The sequence below is a fragment of the Bos grunniens genome, chromosome 19 (genome assembly GCF_055505025.1).
Source record: "Bos grunniens cultivar Pamir isolate PY7600 chromosome 19, Bosgru_T2T1.0, whole genome shotgun sequence".
Taxonomy (NCBI): Eukaryota; Metazoa; Chordata; class Mammalia; order Artiodactyla; family Bovidae; genus Bos; species Bos grunniens.
Genome location: NC_141183.1, coordinates 19117135 through 19132716, shown reverse-complemented (window position 1 = coordinate 19132716; position 15582 = coordinate 19117135). Strand labels below are relative to the sequence as shown.

Below are 15582 nucleotides of genomic sequence, written 5' to 3'. Positions count from 1 at the left end.
CATTCCTGAAATATCGTTCAGTTGGCTTTATAGGATATCACAGAACTAACAGTTCAACTTAGATAATCCACAACACAGCAGGAAGTTGATCCCCCAAGTTAGACATAATCCTCAGACTCTACACAGTCTTTCCTTCCTACACATGTGCCTCTGCTGCTAAGTTACTTCAGTCATGTCCGGCTCTGTGCGACCCCATAGACAACAGCCCACCAGGCTCCCCCGTCCCTGGGATTCTCCAGGCAAGAACACTGGAGTGGGTTCCCATTTCTTTCTCCAATGCATGAAAGTGAAAAGTGAGAGAGAAGTCGCTCAGTTGTGCCGGACTCTTAGTGACCCCATGGACTACAGCCCACCAGGCTCCTCCATCCATGGGATTTTCCAGGCAAAAGAGTACTGGAGTGGGGTGCCATTGCCTTCTCTGTATGTGCCTCTACTTAACCATTAATTCAAATATCTGAGCAACTTGTAGGTGCCAGACCCTGAACCAATTCTAGAAAAATGAACAAGAAAGAATCTGCATTCAAGGAGTTCTACATCCAGGGAGATGAGATAAATTATAAGCATTATAATATAATAAAATAATAAGTATCATAAACTATACAGTAGGAGAGATAAAAACAACACAGTGGTTAAAGGCTGAGACTAGTCCAAACTACTTGAAAGCTATCTCTTCGACTCACTAGCTGTGTGAAGTGGGTAAGTTTTTCATTTGTAAAACGGAGATAAAAATAGAATCTACCTAACTGGGAGACTGTACGAGATAATAAGCATAACATAGTGCCCAACAGAGAGCACTCTGTACTGTTAGCTGCTACTATTACTAATAAAAATGCTGTTACTGAAATATGACCAAAGAAAATAAGCAACTAACTGCCTAGGGAAGATGTCAGAGACACAACAAATTGAGTCTTGAAGAATGAGTGGTAAGAATTTCAGACAGGTAGGAGGACATGCAAAAACAAAAACAACAAAAAAGCCTAGCAGGTCCAGATAAAAACAGAAACTACAGGATGGCAAGACAATGACAGGGCAAGAAAAGAAACACATCTGTTACAATGGCACCAGATGCTTAACAGTCTCAAAAGCCAAATTAGTGCATTTGGATTTTATTCTTGAAACGATCAGGAATGACAGGAGAAGTCATTATCTAAGGAGAGAACAAGGTTCAAATCTGAGTTTACTGTGTGGCCTCAATTTCTGTTTTCTCTTCTGTAAAGTGAAGGATACTACCACCTCGCTTGGATGGTTACTTAGATAAACATCTCCAAAATGCCTTGGCACAAAGCCTGTCATTTAATACTATTCAACAAACAGTAGCTGATAGTTTCATCACTAGATTCCACAGCAGTCAACTTCTGATGCTATAATGGTCATGGATACATTTTGACACCTTATTTTGACAGTATCCAGTAGAAGTACCACTCTTCTCTGCCATCTACTCTTCTACTGGAATAAATGAAAAAAATAGACTGATTTTTTAAAACCTTTTCTTATCCTTTTTTATATTTTATGATGCCGTGCCAACAAACAGGAACTCAATAAATGACTGGGAAATGGAATGGAATTTCTGGTAGACCTATAAACAGCAAAAAGGCAGGCAAGAAGTTATAAACGACCAATTACGCTTATAAAGGTAAGATACTCCTGGGGGGGAAAAATTAACGATAAGCATACCAACTATTTCCGACCAGTTAGTTAACTGGTAGAAAATGCTGCCAAGTATTAAAGAGAAACAATGCTTTGTACAATGTAGACCATACCAACACTCATCACCTCAAAGGGGCTATAAGTCACAGCATAAAGAATGCTATAAAAGAAATGAGAAGATTAAAGTTCAAAACTCAGGTCTGTACTACACAAGTTTCCTCATCTATAATAGACTTACTACCTACTCTATTTACCTTGCTGAGTTACTGGGAGAATTAGACAAGACTGTATTACAAGGGCACTTATTAAACTGTCATGACAGTATGCAACTATACAATATTACCATTCTAAGATCCAGGTTAGACGATTTTACAACATCCCGGTGCCTCAGTTTCCAAACTTCCTTTCCTAAAATGACCCTGATGCCCATTCTACTGTAGCCATTTCGCTCTCATGGTCATTACGATGTCAACTCTTCCATTATCTCTATTTCAAACGCTGTGCTCTCCAGCCACAACCTTCTGTCTTTCCAACTCCTCTAGAACCTCCATTCCAAGAATCCTTCAGCCTCATCAGAACCTACGACCCAATGATCCAACTTTCTCTACCCTTAACCCTCGAAGTCCTCACTTGTGTCTCTGTCAAGCTTAAAATCACATAGCCCACTATCATAATCATTCCCTTGTATACACCTTCTACTCTACTCCCTTGCCCCCATTCACATTAATTCCAGTTAATGGAGACTGGTCATCACAGCTTTAACAGTATGTGTAGCACATCTAACACAACTCTATCTAAATCAGTCTTCCTACATCTTTTCCCCTGCTTAACACCTTAAATAGCTAGTGCATGCCTGCTTACAGCATTAAAATAAAACTTTTGTAGCCCTAGCTTTTCCTTTTCCCATTCCCAATGGTTTATTCATTGTCCTTAAAAAAAACAAAACAAGAAAACCCACAACCAATTCTGCTAGTTTTACCTCTACATTTTTACCCTGGCTATTTTCTCCAGCTGAATGCCTCCCAATCTTTCCCTTTGCAAGGATGCAAACCCATCTTTCAAGACTCAGTTTAAATGTTTCATAAAGGCACACTTAATCATCCCACTTTAAGGGTTCTCTTTCTCCCTTAGGGTTTTGCATTTATTTACTGTAATACTATTTATCTGATAATCATGTTAGTCTTGTGTATAATACATACTGTTTTTACTTTTGGTGTCTCTCCAGCTGTAACAATAGCTCCCTGAAAAACACCACTTCTTAATCAACTCCCCCAAAGACATAATCATATATACTATTCCTAAAACAAACACTTCAAATACTGTTTTAACAACTTTTCAAAAAAATTAACTTATATTCTAAAAAATATTTCTGAAGTAAATATACCTTTTTGTATCTCTTGTGCAGATGAATCCCTAAAGTAGTATTAATTAGATTTTCAACTACTTTTGTCCCTTTTATACTCCATAATTTTACTCATAGGAACAAGATAAGTTATTGACACTACAGCATATAATCCACAAGCATCAGCTTTAGTTTCTTCTATAGTCAAGACCTAAAGTATCATATTAATTTATTGATTTTATCAGTACTGCCTATAAAAAGGGTGAAAAATTAAGCCTCTCCCTCTCATCAACTCTGGAAAAATAATATTGAATGAACCATGAGATATGAATACTGACTTTTCCAACAATCATTATTTAAAATGTCAGATACAGAACATGATCAATCACTTTTCTCTATAATAACTTTAAACCTGGAGAGCTATTTTGTATTCCAGTTCTAATAAACAGAGACATAAACTGAAATGCCCCCTTGAAATCAACATAAAATGCTTTAGCAAGGATCACAAAAATAATTGGAAACTCATGAGACAAGAGTAAATGTAATATTACAAAGGTAACTTTCTGGTCACTTGAGTGACACAAAATACAAGATTTACCTTACTCTAACATTGTTGGTAAAAAGAAGAATTCAGGCAAATAACAGGAAACTCTGTTTGGGGCCCAAATGTTAATTTCTTACTCACTATAGTACATACTAAAACATTTAACTTGTGTACAATGCCAAAGTAACTTTAGCTATACTTTTTTTTCCCAAACATTCCTAAATTAGATATAAAATACTAAGTGTATGTTAAATCTCAAAGAAATCATTTTGTATAGGCATAACAATACACTATATTCAGCTTGGGCATATTTAATTTTTTGCACTGATTAATACAACATGTATTAAGCACATTTGGTTAGACTTCCACAGTTAAATGGACAATTCACTTTTTATAACTGGAAAATCATTACAACATCTTCTGGTATTCACTGCAATATCAAATCAATGCCTTCTTTCAGTATTTGTGGTGGTCATTTGTAATGCCTTTAGTAACTGCCATGAGTCAGCTTTCACTTAATACTAAATGCCAGTGCTAATATGAAAAGAGAATGCCAGACATATAAGTATCAAGTAGTTTCAAGGAAGGAATTTTAACAGAATTCAAGAACTGGATGTCTACCTCAAGCTGGAATTCATTTTCATTAATAAAACATTAGAAACTTATTAAGTCACAAGAGCAAAGATGAAACCTCTACATGGAGGGGTTCAAGATTTCATGAACTTTTGCTTTTTTTCCGAAAATGGTAATCTTGACCACATCAAGAAAACAAACCGTCCTTTATTCATTTTATCATGTTATCCAAATAGATTGAATTGATATGGAAATTATCCCAGAGATGAAGCAGCACAATCGAGGTAGCCAGTTATATATGCTTTAAAAAATTTTTTAAGTCACAAATGTTAGTTCTGGTTATTTAACTTATAAATAGACCTGAGAAAATGTAATAAAAATATCTCTCGCAGTACTTTAATGAGAAGTTTGTGACATATACAAAATAAACGGAAGGACTACAACAGAACATTTATTTTTCCATAACTTTATTGGCACTCAGCCTAATGATATATTTATCTAGATATCTTTCTTCTTGGTCTTCCATACCTACTTTAAAATGAAATAAGTAAGGCTGCCATCAAATGAAGCCCTATGATCACAGTTCTTGCCAACCCCATCCTCCCTTCGAGGAAGGTTGTAATAAATGTCTTTCTCTCTGATGTTATTTCTTAATATGTCTCATGTTTTTAAATGCCTTTTGCCTTAAATATATACCCTGTACCCTTGACATCACAACTAGGGAGACTTCTTTTATGTTTACCTTACTTTGGTCACTCTTAATCCCTTGAGAATATACTAACCAGTAATGGTGCATTTGCTAATAACTATACCAATGCATGGTAAGTATATTGAAGTTTGTACAGCCTTGATTCCAGGCCTTTCCACCTATTATCCTGTGTATGGGAATCGAAACAGTAATGATTTTGCGTAAGTTACAATATCCTAAGCAAAGCTGACAATGATCTTCACAGCAGTGGTATCTTTCAGATGATAGGAAACAGAGGTTAGAACATTTGCCCATGTGTGATCTCTGGCATGTCTGCATCAGAATGCCAACTGTATTACACAGTCCCACATAGAAAATATATTAATATACTTCTATGACCTAAATATTTTAAAACTGTAAACCTCCTGACAATGGTCTCACTTAAGAATTATCTGAAGGTCACATCCTGGTGTCACATATGAAACACAAAAAACATACTACATAAAAGTTATATAGCTTATTGCTGTGTACCACTATGATTACTATATACGTTACAGAAAGTTCTTGGGTAATTTCTACACTTTTATTATGACCTTTAAGATAGTTGTTTTTTTCATTACTTTATCACCTACTGATCTATTACCGTAGCTTCTTTTCATTAGAAACCTCAAGCAGAATGCATTCAGAACAAGAGGAAATGAGAAGCTACTTGAAATCACCAGTCCTCTGCAAGCACACAAGCTGAGGAACATTTCCTCACTAACATTCAGCTGCATCATCATTAATAGCTGCGCAACCACTAAATGCTAAGCAGTGTGTATATATACCTCATTGCTTGCTATACATCACAGTACAAAAAATACTTTCTTTAGTGAACTTGGAATTCAAAGTGTTGAAAATATATCTACATTTGTAAATTATACCATGCTATTTTCCACTAGTTTCTGTAACATTTCAATCTGTGAACAAATATGCCTTAATCTGGTAAATGTAGGCAGAAGTCATGTCTCATTCAGAAATTGAGGTCAGATTCTTAAAGAAGTAGTTAAAACTCTTAAAACATTTAAAAAATAAATACATCAGCCCAAACCACAAAGGTTTCCAAAGATAAAACACCACTTAAAGGGGGTATTTTTAAATAATGTCAGAACTAAGACAAGAGTTAACAATATATCCTCTATGACAAAGGGTAACATCACTGTCAGAAGCCTTCCTAGAAGCCCTTGGGAGACCAACAAGAAACAGATCTGGACAAAATGCAACAGAGTAGAAACTGTAATTGTATCACCTCTCTGAAAGCTCATTTATTCTTTGTGACCTATAAGTTTATCCTCCATATTTGATGACTCAGTTACAGTTATGTAAAATACACAATTGCCAGTAAAGTTATTGGTCATGAGCACAGGTTCAAAGTCAAAAAGCAGGAGTCTAAATCCTGGTTCTGCCATTACCAGCTGCGGATACTTGGCCAAGTTATTTAACTATCTGTACCTGAGCTGCCTCAGGTACAGATAGTTTGAAAGTAAGAGTAACACTACGCACCTCATAGAGTTATTGGAAGATTAGGAGACAACATATGTAAAGTCCACAGAATAGTACCTGTTTATTATTAAAATGAAGTTATCAAATGCTTTCAAACATATCCCTGATAATAATGATTACTCTTTATATTCATTAAGTGCTTCAAGTAATATGCCAATTAGGCTCCTCTCTATATTATACAAAACACCTTTGAAACTTTTAAGTGTTCACAAAATTTAATAGTGAAAAAAAAAAATCTAATAGTGAAGCCTCCTCTGACTCCATACTAAATTCAAGAGACAACCCTTAAACTCTCCAAAATTTGCACCTAATGGTAAACTGGTAAAGAGTGAAATTCTACAATTCTAAATTCCCTTGCCAAATTAAAGGCAAAGAAAATGATAGTCATCTAGAACTTACCAGAGAAGGTGCACAGAAAAATTTCCACTGCTAGAAGATCTGTTTAAAGAAACAGGATCATGTACTGTATCTGGAAACCTACTTTGGATTTGTTTTCAAGTGCACTGAGTAGCTTCACCTCATTTATCACTTAAAGCCTTAAAAGGCCAAGTTAATTTTGAATAACCTGAGCTTGAACAATGTTTCAGATAAGCTATATGCAGGAGCTTCCTAGGGCATTTTCTCTCCAATAACTTTAAATCAAATGACATCATTAATGAAAATTCACCTACATTTTCCCCTTTATTGAAACACTCAGAAAAAATAGTACTTAAAATATTTTAAAATGAATGATTAAAAAAAATGTTAGCACAATAATTTACAGAAGTTTTAGCATCCTGTAATTGTCTAATAGGTTTTCATTACTAATATCCTATTTACCCATAATGCTGGGACATGTGAATCTTAAAAACCAACATTTACCCGGCTGACACAATACAGCAGAAATTGGCTATACCAATATAGAAGCAGAAGATAAAACATATGTAATATCTTCAAAGGCCTACCAAGCAACCAAAAGCATATCATATATACACAACTAAAGCATGAGAAGAGAAAGTCATTTAACTTGAAAAAGAAGCTTTCCTCAATTTATTCAGGTGACTGCATTCATTTTCTGTTCTCCAGTTTTCAAATCTTTTAAGGTCCTAAAAATCCTGCCTGTTCAACACTGCTGAAATCCTGTGGTTAATTAACATTTTCCCACAAAACTTATTTGTCCGTATTATCTATTTTCAATTTTAAGTGACCTTCAAATTCTGAAAAGCACTAGAAGATTTTAATTATCAACATGTCTCCTTAAAAACTACCAATAAAACCCCCACATCTTGCAGCCTACTCTTATTTTATGGTGCTCCCTAAAAAACAAACAAAAAACCTCACCTTTCCCAAGGATCAAATAGCTAATAAGAACGGCTTTAAACTTTCCAGGACCTGCATTCCAGCCTTAAACACCTTGAGATCCTGTATTGTGCTGCAGCTATTCAGCAGGCGCATGATCACAAGGCTTTTCAACAGCCTTAGGTCTTCTACTGTTGCAAAACTTCTCTTCAGCGTTCTAGCTGCTACATTGTTACATTGTTGCCTTCAATGCTTTACCTGTTTAGTTACCAACCCAAACATTCGGCGGAATTCAAACCCTTCAAACTACCTTCCTAAACCTACCTAGAGTATTCCCACGTAACTTTGAGAAAGAGCTGCAGCGGGATAATAACTTGAGTTCGGACGTTCATCCCTTGAACCAAACTGCTGTTGCCAGGGTCTGCGGCAGTAATGCAGGGATTTCTTTGAGACTAAGGACGTCTTTTACCCTAGAAATAGCCCATCTCTACTAAATCCCTTTTAGTCGCTGAGATTTCTGCGTTAACAACGCTCAACAGGAAGGTACTCGAAGCAGCCGAAAGACGTGTTGTTCTAATTTGGCCTTAATTTTTTCCTCAATCATGCTGGCCACGGCAAGGACATTTTTCCATACAACGTTTGCAACTGAAGAAAAGAAAAATCAAGCTGTTGGTAGCAGTCACCACCCGCTTGTAAAGTCCATTATCATGACGCTTTCTACAATCTCTCAAGGTAGCATTTGGGGCTAAGCTCACATCGACCATCCTCCTGTAACTTACTGTTTTGCAAGCCCATTTAACGACGTAATGACAACAGCAACATTTACGCTCTGGGAAATCTCAATGTTTGACTAACCATGGAGGCGTCTGATAACTAAAGCCCCCTTTTTCCGGGTGAGGAAATGGAAAAATAGACAATGAAAGCGACTTGTTACAGTGAGCAAGGAGGGAGACCGATCCCATGAAGAGCCGTGCGAGCAAAATCCAGGGGTTTAGGAGCCCCAGTCTCAGCAACACTCGCCCCAAAACCTCCCACCCACCCCCCCACCCCCGCTTTCCCCTGGGAGCCATCCCAGCGCCCGCACACGCTGGGCACACCCGAGGGCAGCACAGCCACCCCACCCAGCGGCCAGGCTGGGGCTCCCAAACCCGCAGGCCAAACAGGACGAGGCCGCAAACCCAGCGGCCCGAGTTAAAGACGTAAGATACAGAGTGAGAGAAGATGCGGCCTCGCCTCAAACCCGGAGGCCCCTAGAGGAATCGGAGGCGGGAGAAAAGGGAGCAGGTTCGGAAGCCACAGCAGAGCCCCGAGCGAAAGAAAACTGGGAGTGGGGGATGAAGAGGTTCTGGTTCGGCCAGCGCCTTCCCCGGACCTCGGCGACGCCCGTGTTTACCTGAAAGTCTCGGTCCTCGTTGAAGCGGGAGAAGCGGTCCGCCATTTTGCCGCCTTCACTGCTCTCAGGACGACGCTCTCCGGTTCGCTCCTTCCCTCCCGCGACACCCGCCCCCTCGCTCTCCTTCTGTGTTCCCCGCCTCCTCCCACGCCCACCCGCGCGCGCATGCGAGGGAGGGAGGAAGCGAGAATGCGTATCCCGACCAGTGCCCCGACGGCGCAGGCGCCTTTCTGTCCTGGAGGCGGAACCTTCCCTCGCGTCTCGGTTTCGCGCGCGACCCAAAGCGACCCCGGCGCCGCGCGTGCGTACTCGCGCTAGAGGGCCGCAAGCGCTTCCGGAGAGAAAGGTCACGAGCGGGCGCTGAGCTCCTGGATCCGGATGTTTTTCTTCAGCTCGTTTCTGTTAGTGGTTTCTCTTTTTGTCCGCTTGTTTGCCTGAATACACAGAAGCCCACCCTCTACTTTCTTCACCAAATAACAGCATAATGTAGTGGCCGAAAGCGCAGATTTTGGAGCCAGACTTCTTAGTTTAGAATCCTTGTTTACCTTGAAGATTAATCGTCGAACCAGACAGGAAATAGCCCTTCTCTCACAAGGCCTATATTCCAGTGGGGAAAATGAGATAAATAATAAAATAATTACATAATTTTAAAAGTTAACGAGTGCTAGGGGAAAAAAAAACAAACAAACAGGGTGATGAGAGCAACGACCTCCGAAACGACCTTTGATCCAAGAAGCAGCAAGGGGCACGCTGCTTTGGGACCGAGAGAACCTTTAGACCCAAAGGGCCAAAGACTGCTAATAACGTGGCATTTTCAAGCGATCGCTTGAGAGTATTTCTCAAGAGACCACAGTTGATCCAAATAAACTACAGCTCTCTGGACTTAAGTTTCCTTTTTTAAAAAATAAGGAAATTAGGGTGCTCGGGGCTGGTGCACTGGGATGATCCAGAGGGATGGGACAGGGAGGGAGGTGGGAGGGAGGTTAGGATGGGGGACACATGTACATCCGTGGCTGATTCATGGCTGCTGCTGCTGCTGCTAAGTCACGTCAGTCGTGCCCAACTCTGTGCGACCCCATAGACAGCGGCCCACCAGGCTCTCCCGTCCCTGAGATTCTCCAGGCAAGAACACGGGAGTGGGTTGCCATTTCCTTCTCCAATGCATGAAAGTGAAAAGTGAAAGTGACGTCGCTCAGTCGTGTCCGACACTTAGCGACCCCATGGACTGCAGCCTACCAGGCTCCCCATCCATGGGATTTTCCAGGCAAGAGTACTGGAGTGTGTGATTCTTGGCAATGTATGGCAAAACCATTACAATATTGTAAAGTAATTAGCCTCCAATTGAATAAATTTATTTTAAAAATAAGAAAATTGAATTCGGTAATCTCTACTGCCCCTGCCCAGCACTGACTTTGTATGGTTTATGAATCAGATTTTTCCATCCTTTGAACTTCCTGAGCACCACACCTAGCCCTCCAGCCTCCTTAGCCAAAATACATAAAACAGGAGAGGTGGCAGGACTTTTAAAAGAAGAGTGTGATGTGCCAAGTCGCTTTAGTTTTGTCCATCTCTGTGCAACCCTATGGACTGTAGCCTGCCAAGCTGCTATGCCCATGAGATTCTCCAGGCAAGAATACAGGAGTGGGTTGCCAGTACCCTCCTGCAGGGGATCTTCCCAACCCAGGGACAGAACCCCTGCATCTCTAACTTCTCTTGCGTTGGCAGGTGGGGTCTTTACCACTAGTGCCACCTTGAAAATAGTAGTTGACAGAAATCACACGTTGGAAAAATGGCTCTTACCCTACCCTGAGAGAGTCAAATGAAATGTTTTGAGAACGTGTGTATCTTCTATTCCTTTGTTATTACCCTCTGCCTCACGTTACCCCCAGTCCAAGCAGAATACAATGCTAAGCAGTGAAAAGAGCTCTCTATTTAAGGAGAGGCAGAACACACATAATTGAAACATTTTATAAAGAGACTTGAGGGTAAATAGGGTAGATTGAATTCCATGCAGTCACAAGACACATTTACCTCTTCTCCCTCTGCCAACCCCACTGAAATGACACTTAAAAGGATGAGAAGGGCATAAGCTCCCATGAACAAACAGATCTGAAGACGGGACAATAGCAAATAAATGATGTGATGTCAACAACATTTGGAAGCTGGAGAGCATAGATAAATGGAAATGGCTTTAGCAGAATGGAGAAACAAAGTCTTGGAGTAGAGAAGCCAGGAAACAAATTGATTGAAGCTAAGGTGTAGCAGAGAAGCTCAAGACCTGGAATTGCCAGGTACCACTGAAGGTGAGGGTGTAAATGGGGTTAAAAACAAGAGGACTGGTTACAAAGCAGTTCAGGGAGCAGTTAGACTGTAAATCCCTTTCCCACCCAGGTAACAACTGGAGGGTTGGTCTCTGAAAAGACTGAACCAGTGAGGCTTCATGTGATAGCAAAAGAGGGAGATATGTTGAAAATGGGAAGTTTTGGTAGATGGCAACATTCTGATCACAGAGTTGGGCTTCCCCCAGTGAGAGACTATACCATCTGGAGGCTGGAACAACAACAACAAAAAAGCACAACCTAAAAGTTAAGAGTTAATGCTTTATTCTGACTTCCCTGGTGGCTCAGAAGGTAAAGAATCTGCCTGCAATGCAGGAGATGTGGGTTCGATCCCTGGGTTGGGAAGATCCCCTGGAGGAGGGCATGGCAACCCACTCCAGTATTCTTGCCTGGAGAATCCCGATGGACAGAGGAGCCTGGCAGGCTACAGTCCATGGTCTATGGTCTATGGTCTATGGTCACAAACAGTTGGACACAACTGAGCAACTAAGCACAGCATGTTTTATTTAGCAGATATTCTGAGGACTTCAAGCCTGAGAGATAGGACTCTCAGGTCACTCTGAGGAACTTCTCTGAAGAGGGGGGGAGGGGAAGAGCCAGAATCTATAGAAGTTTTTGCAGTAAACCAGGTAGTCAGGACATCAAAAGATTACTATTAATTAAAGAAAACCAGATACCTCAAGTTAAAGAAGTTAGCACTTTTCTATGTATGGGAAGATGCAAGAGTCTGGGCTCAGTGATAATGCACCTCAGCTCTCTGGTGCCGGTATCCTGTGCTTTCTCATCCTGAGTTTCCTGAGGGTGAACCCTTGGGCATGGCTGCAGCCATGGACATTCTGTTACAACCTGAATTCCCTTAGGGCTCCCTGTTCAGATCAGATCAGATCAGTCGCTCAGTCGTGTCTGACTCTTTGCCACCCCATGAATTGTAGCACACCAGGTGTCCCTGTCCATCACCAACTCCCGGAGTTCACCCAGACTCATATCCATCGAGTCAGTGATGCCATCCAGCCATCTCATCCTGTGTCGTCCCCTTCTCCTCCTGCCCCCAATCCCTCCCAGCATCAGAGTCTTTTCCAATGAGTCAACTCTTTGTATGAAGTGGCCAAAGTACTGGAGTTTCAGCTTTAGCATCATTCCTTCCAAAGAAATCCCAGGGCTGATCTCCTTCAGAATGGACTGGTTGGATCTCCTTGCAGTCCAAGGGACTCTCAAGAGTCTTCTCCAATACCACAGTTCAAAAACATCAATTCTTCGGCGCTCAGCCTTCTTCACAGTCCAACGCTCACATCCATACATGACCACAGGAAAAACCATAGCCTTTAGATGAACCTTTGTTGGCAAAGTAATGTCTCTGCTTTTGAATATGCTATCTAGGTTGGTCATAACTTTCCTTCCAAGGAGTAAGCGTCTCTTAATTTCATGGCTGCAGTCACCATCTGCAGTGATTTTGGAGCCCAGAAAAATAAAGTCTGACACTGTTTCCACTGTTTCCCCATCTATTTCCCATGAAGTGATGGGACCAGATGCCATGATCTTCGTTTTCTGAATGTTGAGCTTTAAGCCAACTTTTTCACTCTCCACTTTCACTTTCATCAAGAGGCTTTTTAGTTCCTCTTCACTTTCTGCCATAAGGGTGGTATCATCTGCATATCTGAGGTTATTGATATTTCTCCTGGCAATCTTGATTCCAGCTTGTGTTTCTTCCAGTCCAGCGTTTCTCATGATGTACTCTGCATATAAGTTAAATAAACAGAGTGACAATATACAGCCTTGACGTACTCCTTTTCCTATTTGGACATGGAAACTGTTCCATGTCCAGTTCTAACTGTTGCTTCCTGACCTGCATACAGGTTTCTCAAGAGGCAGATTAGGTGGTCTGGTATTCCCATCTCTTTCAGAATTTTCCACACTTTACTGTGATCCACACAGTCAAAGGCTTTGGCATAGTCAATAAAGCAGAAATAGATGCTTTTCTGGAACTCTCTTGATTTTTCCATGATCCAGCAGATGTTGGCAATTTGATCTCTGCTTCCTCTGCCTTTTCTAAAACCAGCTTGAACATCAGGAAGTTCACGGTTCACATACTGCTGAAGCCTGGCTTGGAGAATTTTGAGCATTACTTTACTAGCGTGTGAGATGAGTGCAATTATGCAGTAGTTTGAGCATTCTTTGGCATTGCCTTTCTTTGGGATTGGAATGAAAACTGACCTTTTCCAGTCCTGTGGCCACTGCTGAGTTTTCCAAATTTGCTGGCGCCCTTTCACAGCATCATCTTTCAGGATTTGGAATAGCTCAACTGGAATTCCATCACCTCCACTAGCTTTGTTCGTAGTGATGCTTTCCAAGGCCCACTTGACTTCACATTCCAGGATGTCTGGCTCTAGGTCAGTGATCACACCATCGTGATTATCTGCGTCATGAAGATCTTTTTTGTACAGTTCTTCTGTGTATTCTTGCCATCTCTTCTTAATATCTTCTGCTTCTGTTAGGTCCATACCATTTCTGTCCTTTATCGAGCCCATCTTTGCATGAAATGTTCCTCTGGTATCTCTGATTTTCTTGAAGAGATCCCTAGTCTTTCCCATTCTGTTGTTTTCCTCTATTTCTTTGCATTGATCGCTGAAGAAGGCTTTCTTATCTCTCCTTGGTATTCTTTGGAACTCTGCATTCAGATGTTTATATCTTTCCTTTTTTCCTTTGCTTTTCGCTTCTCTTCTTTTCACAGCTATTTGTAAGGCCTCCCCAGACAGCCATTTTGCTTTTTTGCATTTCTTTTCCATGGAGATGGTCTTGATCCCTGTCTCCTGTACAATGTCACGAACCTCATTCCATAGTTCATCAGGCACTCTATCTATCAGATCTAGGCCCTTCAATCTATTTCTCACTTCCACTGTATAATCATAAGGGATTTGATTTACGTCATACCTGAATGGTCTAGTGGTTTTCCCTACTTTCTTCAAGTTAAGTCTGAATCTGGCAATAAGGAGTTCATGGTCTGAGCCACAGTCAGCTCCTGGTCTTGTTTTTGCTGACTGTATAGAGCTTCTCCATCTTTGGCTGCAAAGAATATAATCAGTCTGATTTGGGTGTTGACCATCTGGTGATGTCCATGTGTAGAGTCTTCTCTTGTGTTGTTGGAAGAGGGTGTTTGTTATGACCAGTGCATTTTCTTGGCAAAACTCTATTAGTCTTTGCCCTGCTTCATTCCGTATTCCAAGGCCAAATTTGCCTGTTACTCCAGGTGTTTCTTGACTTCCTACTTTTGCATTCCAGTCCCCTATAATGAAAAGGACATCTTTTTTGAGTGTTAGTTCTAAAAGGTCTTGTAGGTCTTCATAGAACCATTCAACTTCAGCTTCTTCAGTGTTACTGGTTGGGGCATAGACTTGGATTACTGTGATATTGAATGGTTTGCCTTGGAAACGAACAGAGATCATTCTGTCGTTTTTGAGATTGCATCCAAGTACTGCATTTCGGACTTTTTTGTTGACCATGATAGCCACTCCATTTCTTCTGAGGGATTCCTGCCCACAGTAGTAGATATAATGGTCATCTGAGTTAAATTCACCCATTTCAGTTCGCTGATTCCTAGAATGTCGACATTCATTCTTGCCATCTCTTGTTTGACCACTTCCAATTTGCCTTGATTCATGGACCTGACATTCCAGGTTCCTATGCAATATTGTTCTTTATAGCATCGGACCTTGCTTCTATCACCAGTCACATCCACAGCTGGGTATTCTTTTTGCTTTGGCTCCATCCCTTCATTCTTTCTGGAGTTATTTCTCCACTGATCTCCAGTAGCATATTGGGCACCTATTGACCTGGGGAGTTTCTCTTTCAGTATCCTATCATTTTGCCTTTTCATACTGTTCATGGTGTTCTCAAGGCAAGAATACTGAAGTGGTTAGGGAGGTTATAATGTGGACTTGATGGATGCAACATCCTTTGTTTACTGTACATCTCTTCCTGTTGGGATCCTTGTTCATATTGTGAATGAAAAAATGTTGCCTGCCATATCAGGTAAAAGATAATGCAGCCGTCAAGCCACTACATCCCCCTAGGTGAGCCCTGAAGGGATTTAGAAAAGACAGAGGAACCAGAAGTCAAATTGCCAACATCCATTGGATTGTAGAGCAAGCAAGAGAATTCTAGAAAAACATCTATTTCTGCTTCAGTGACTATGCTAAAGCCTTTGACTCTGTGGATCACAACAAACTGTGGAAAATACTT

At 40.7% G+C, this 15582-nt stretch overlaps 1 protein-coding gene across 8 annotated transcripts in view; it reads right to left on the bottom strand.

Moving 5' to 3' along the window:
* Positions 1 to 9078, bottom strand: part of GPATCH8 (G-patch domain containing 8) — a 94940-nt gene extending 85862 nt beyond the window's left edge. For all 8 annotated transcript variants that reach the window (XM_086357355.1, XM_086357352.1, XM_086357353.1 and 5 more), the window contains exon 1: positions 9008 to 9078. Coding sequence is in view for 2 of the 8 variants with exons in the window: in XM_086357356.1 (XP_086213482.1) it covers positions 9008 to 9052 (45 nt within the window). In the remaining 6 variants the exon portion in view is untranslated. The remainder of the gene's footprint in view (positions 1 to 9007) is intronic.
* Positions 9079 to 15582: the final 6504 nt, after the last annotated feature.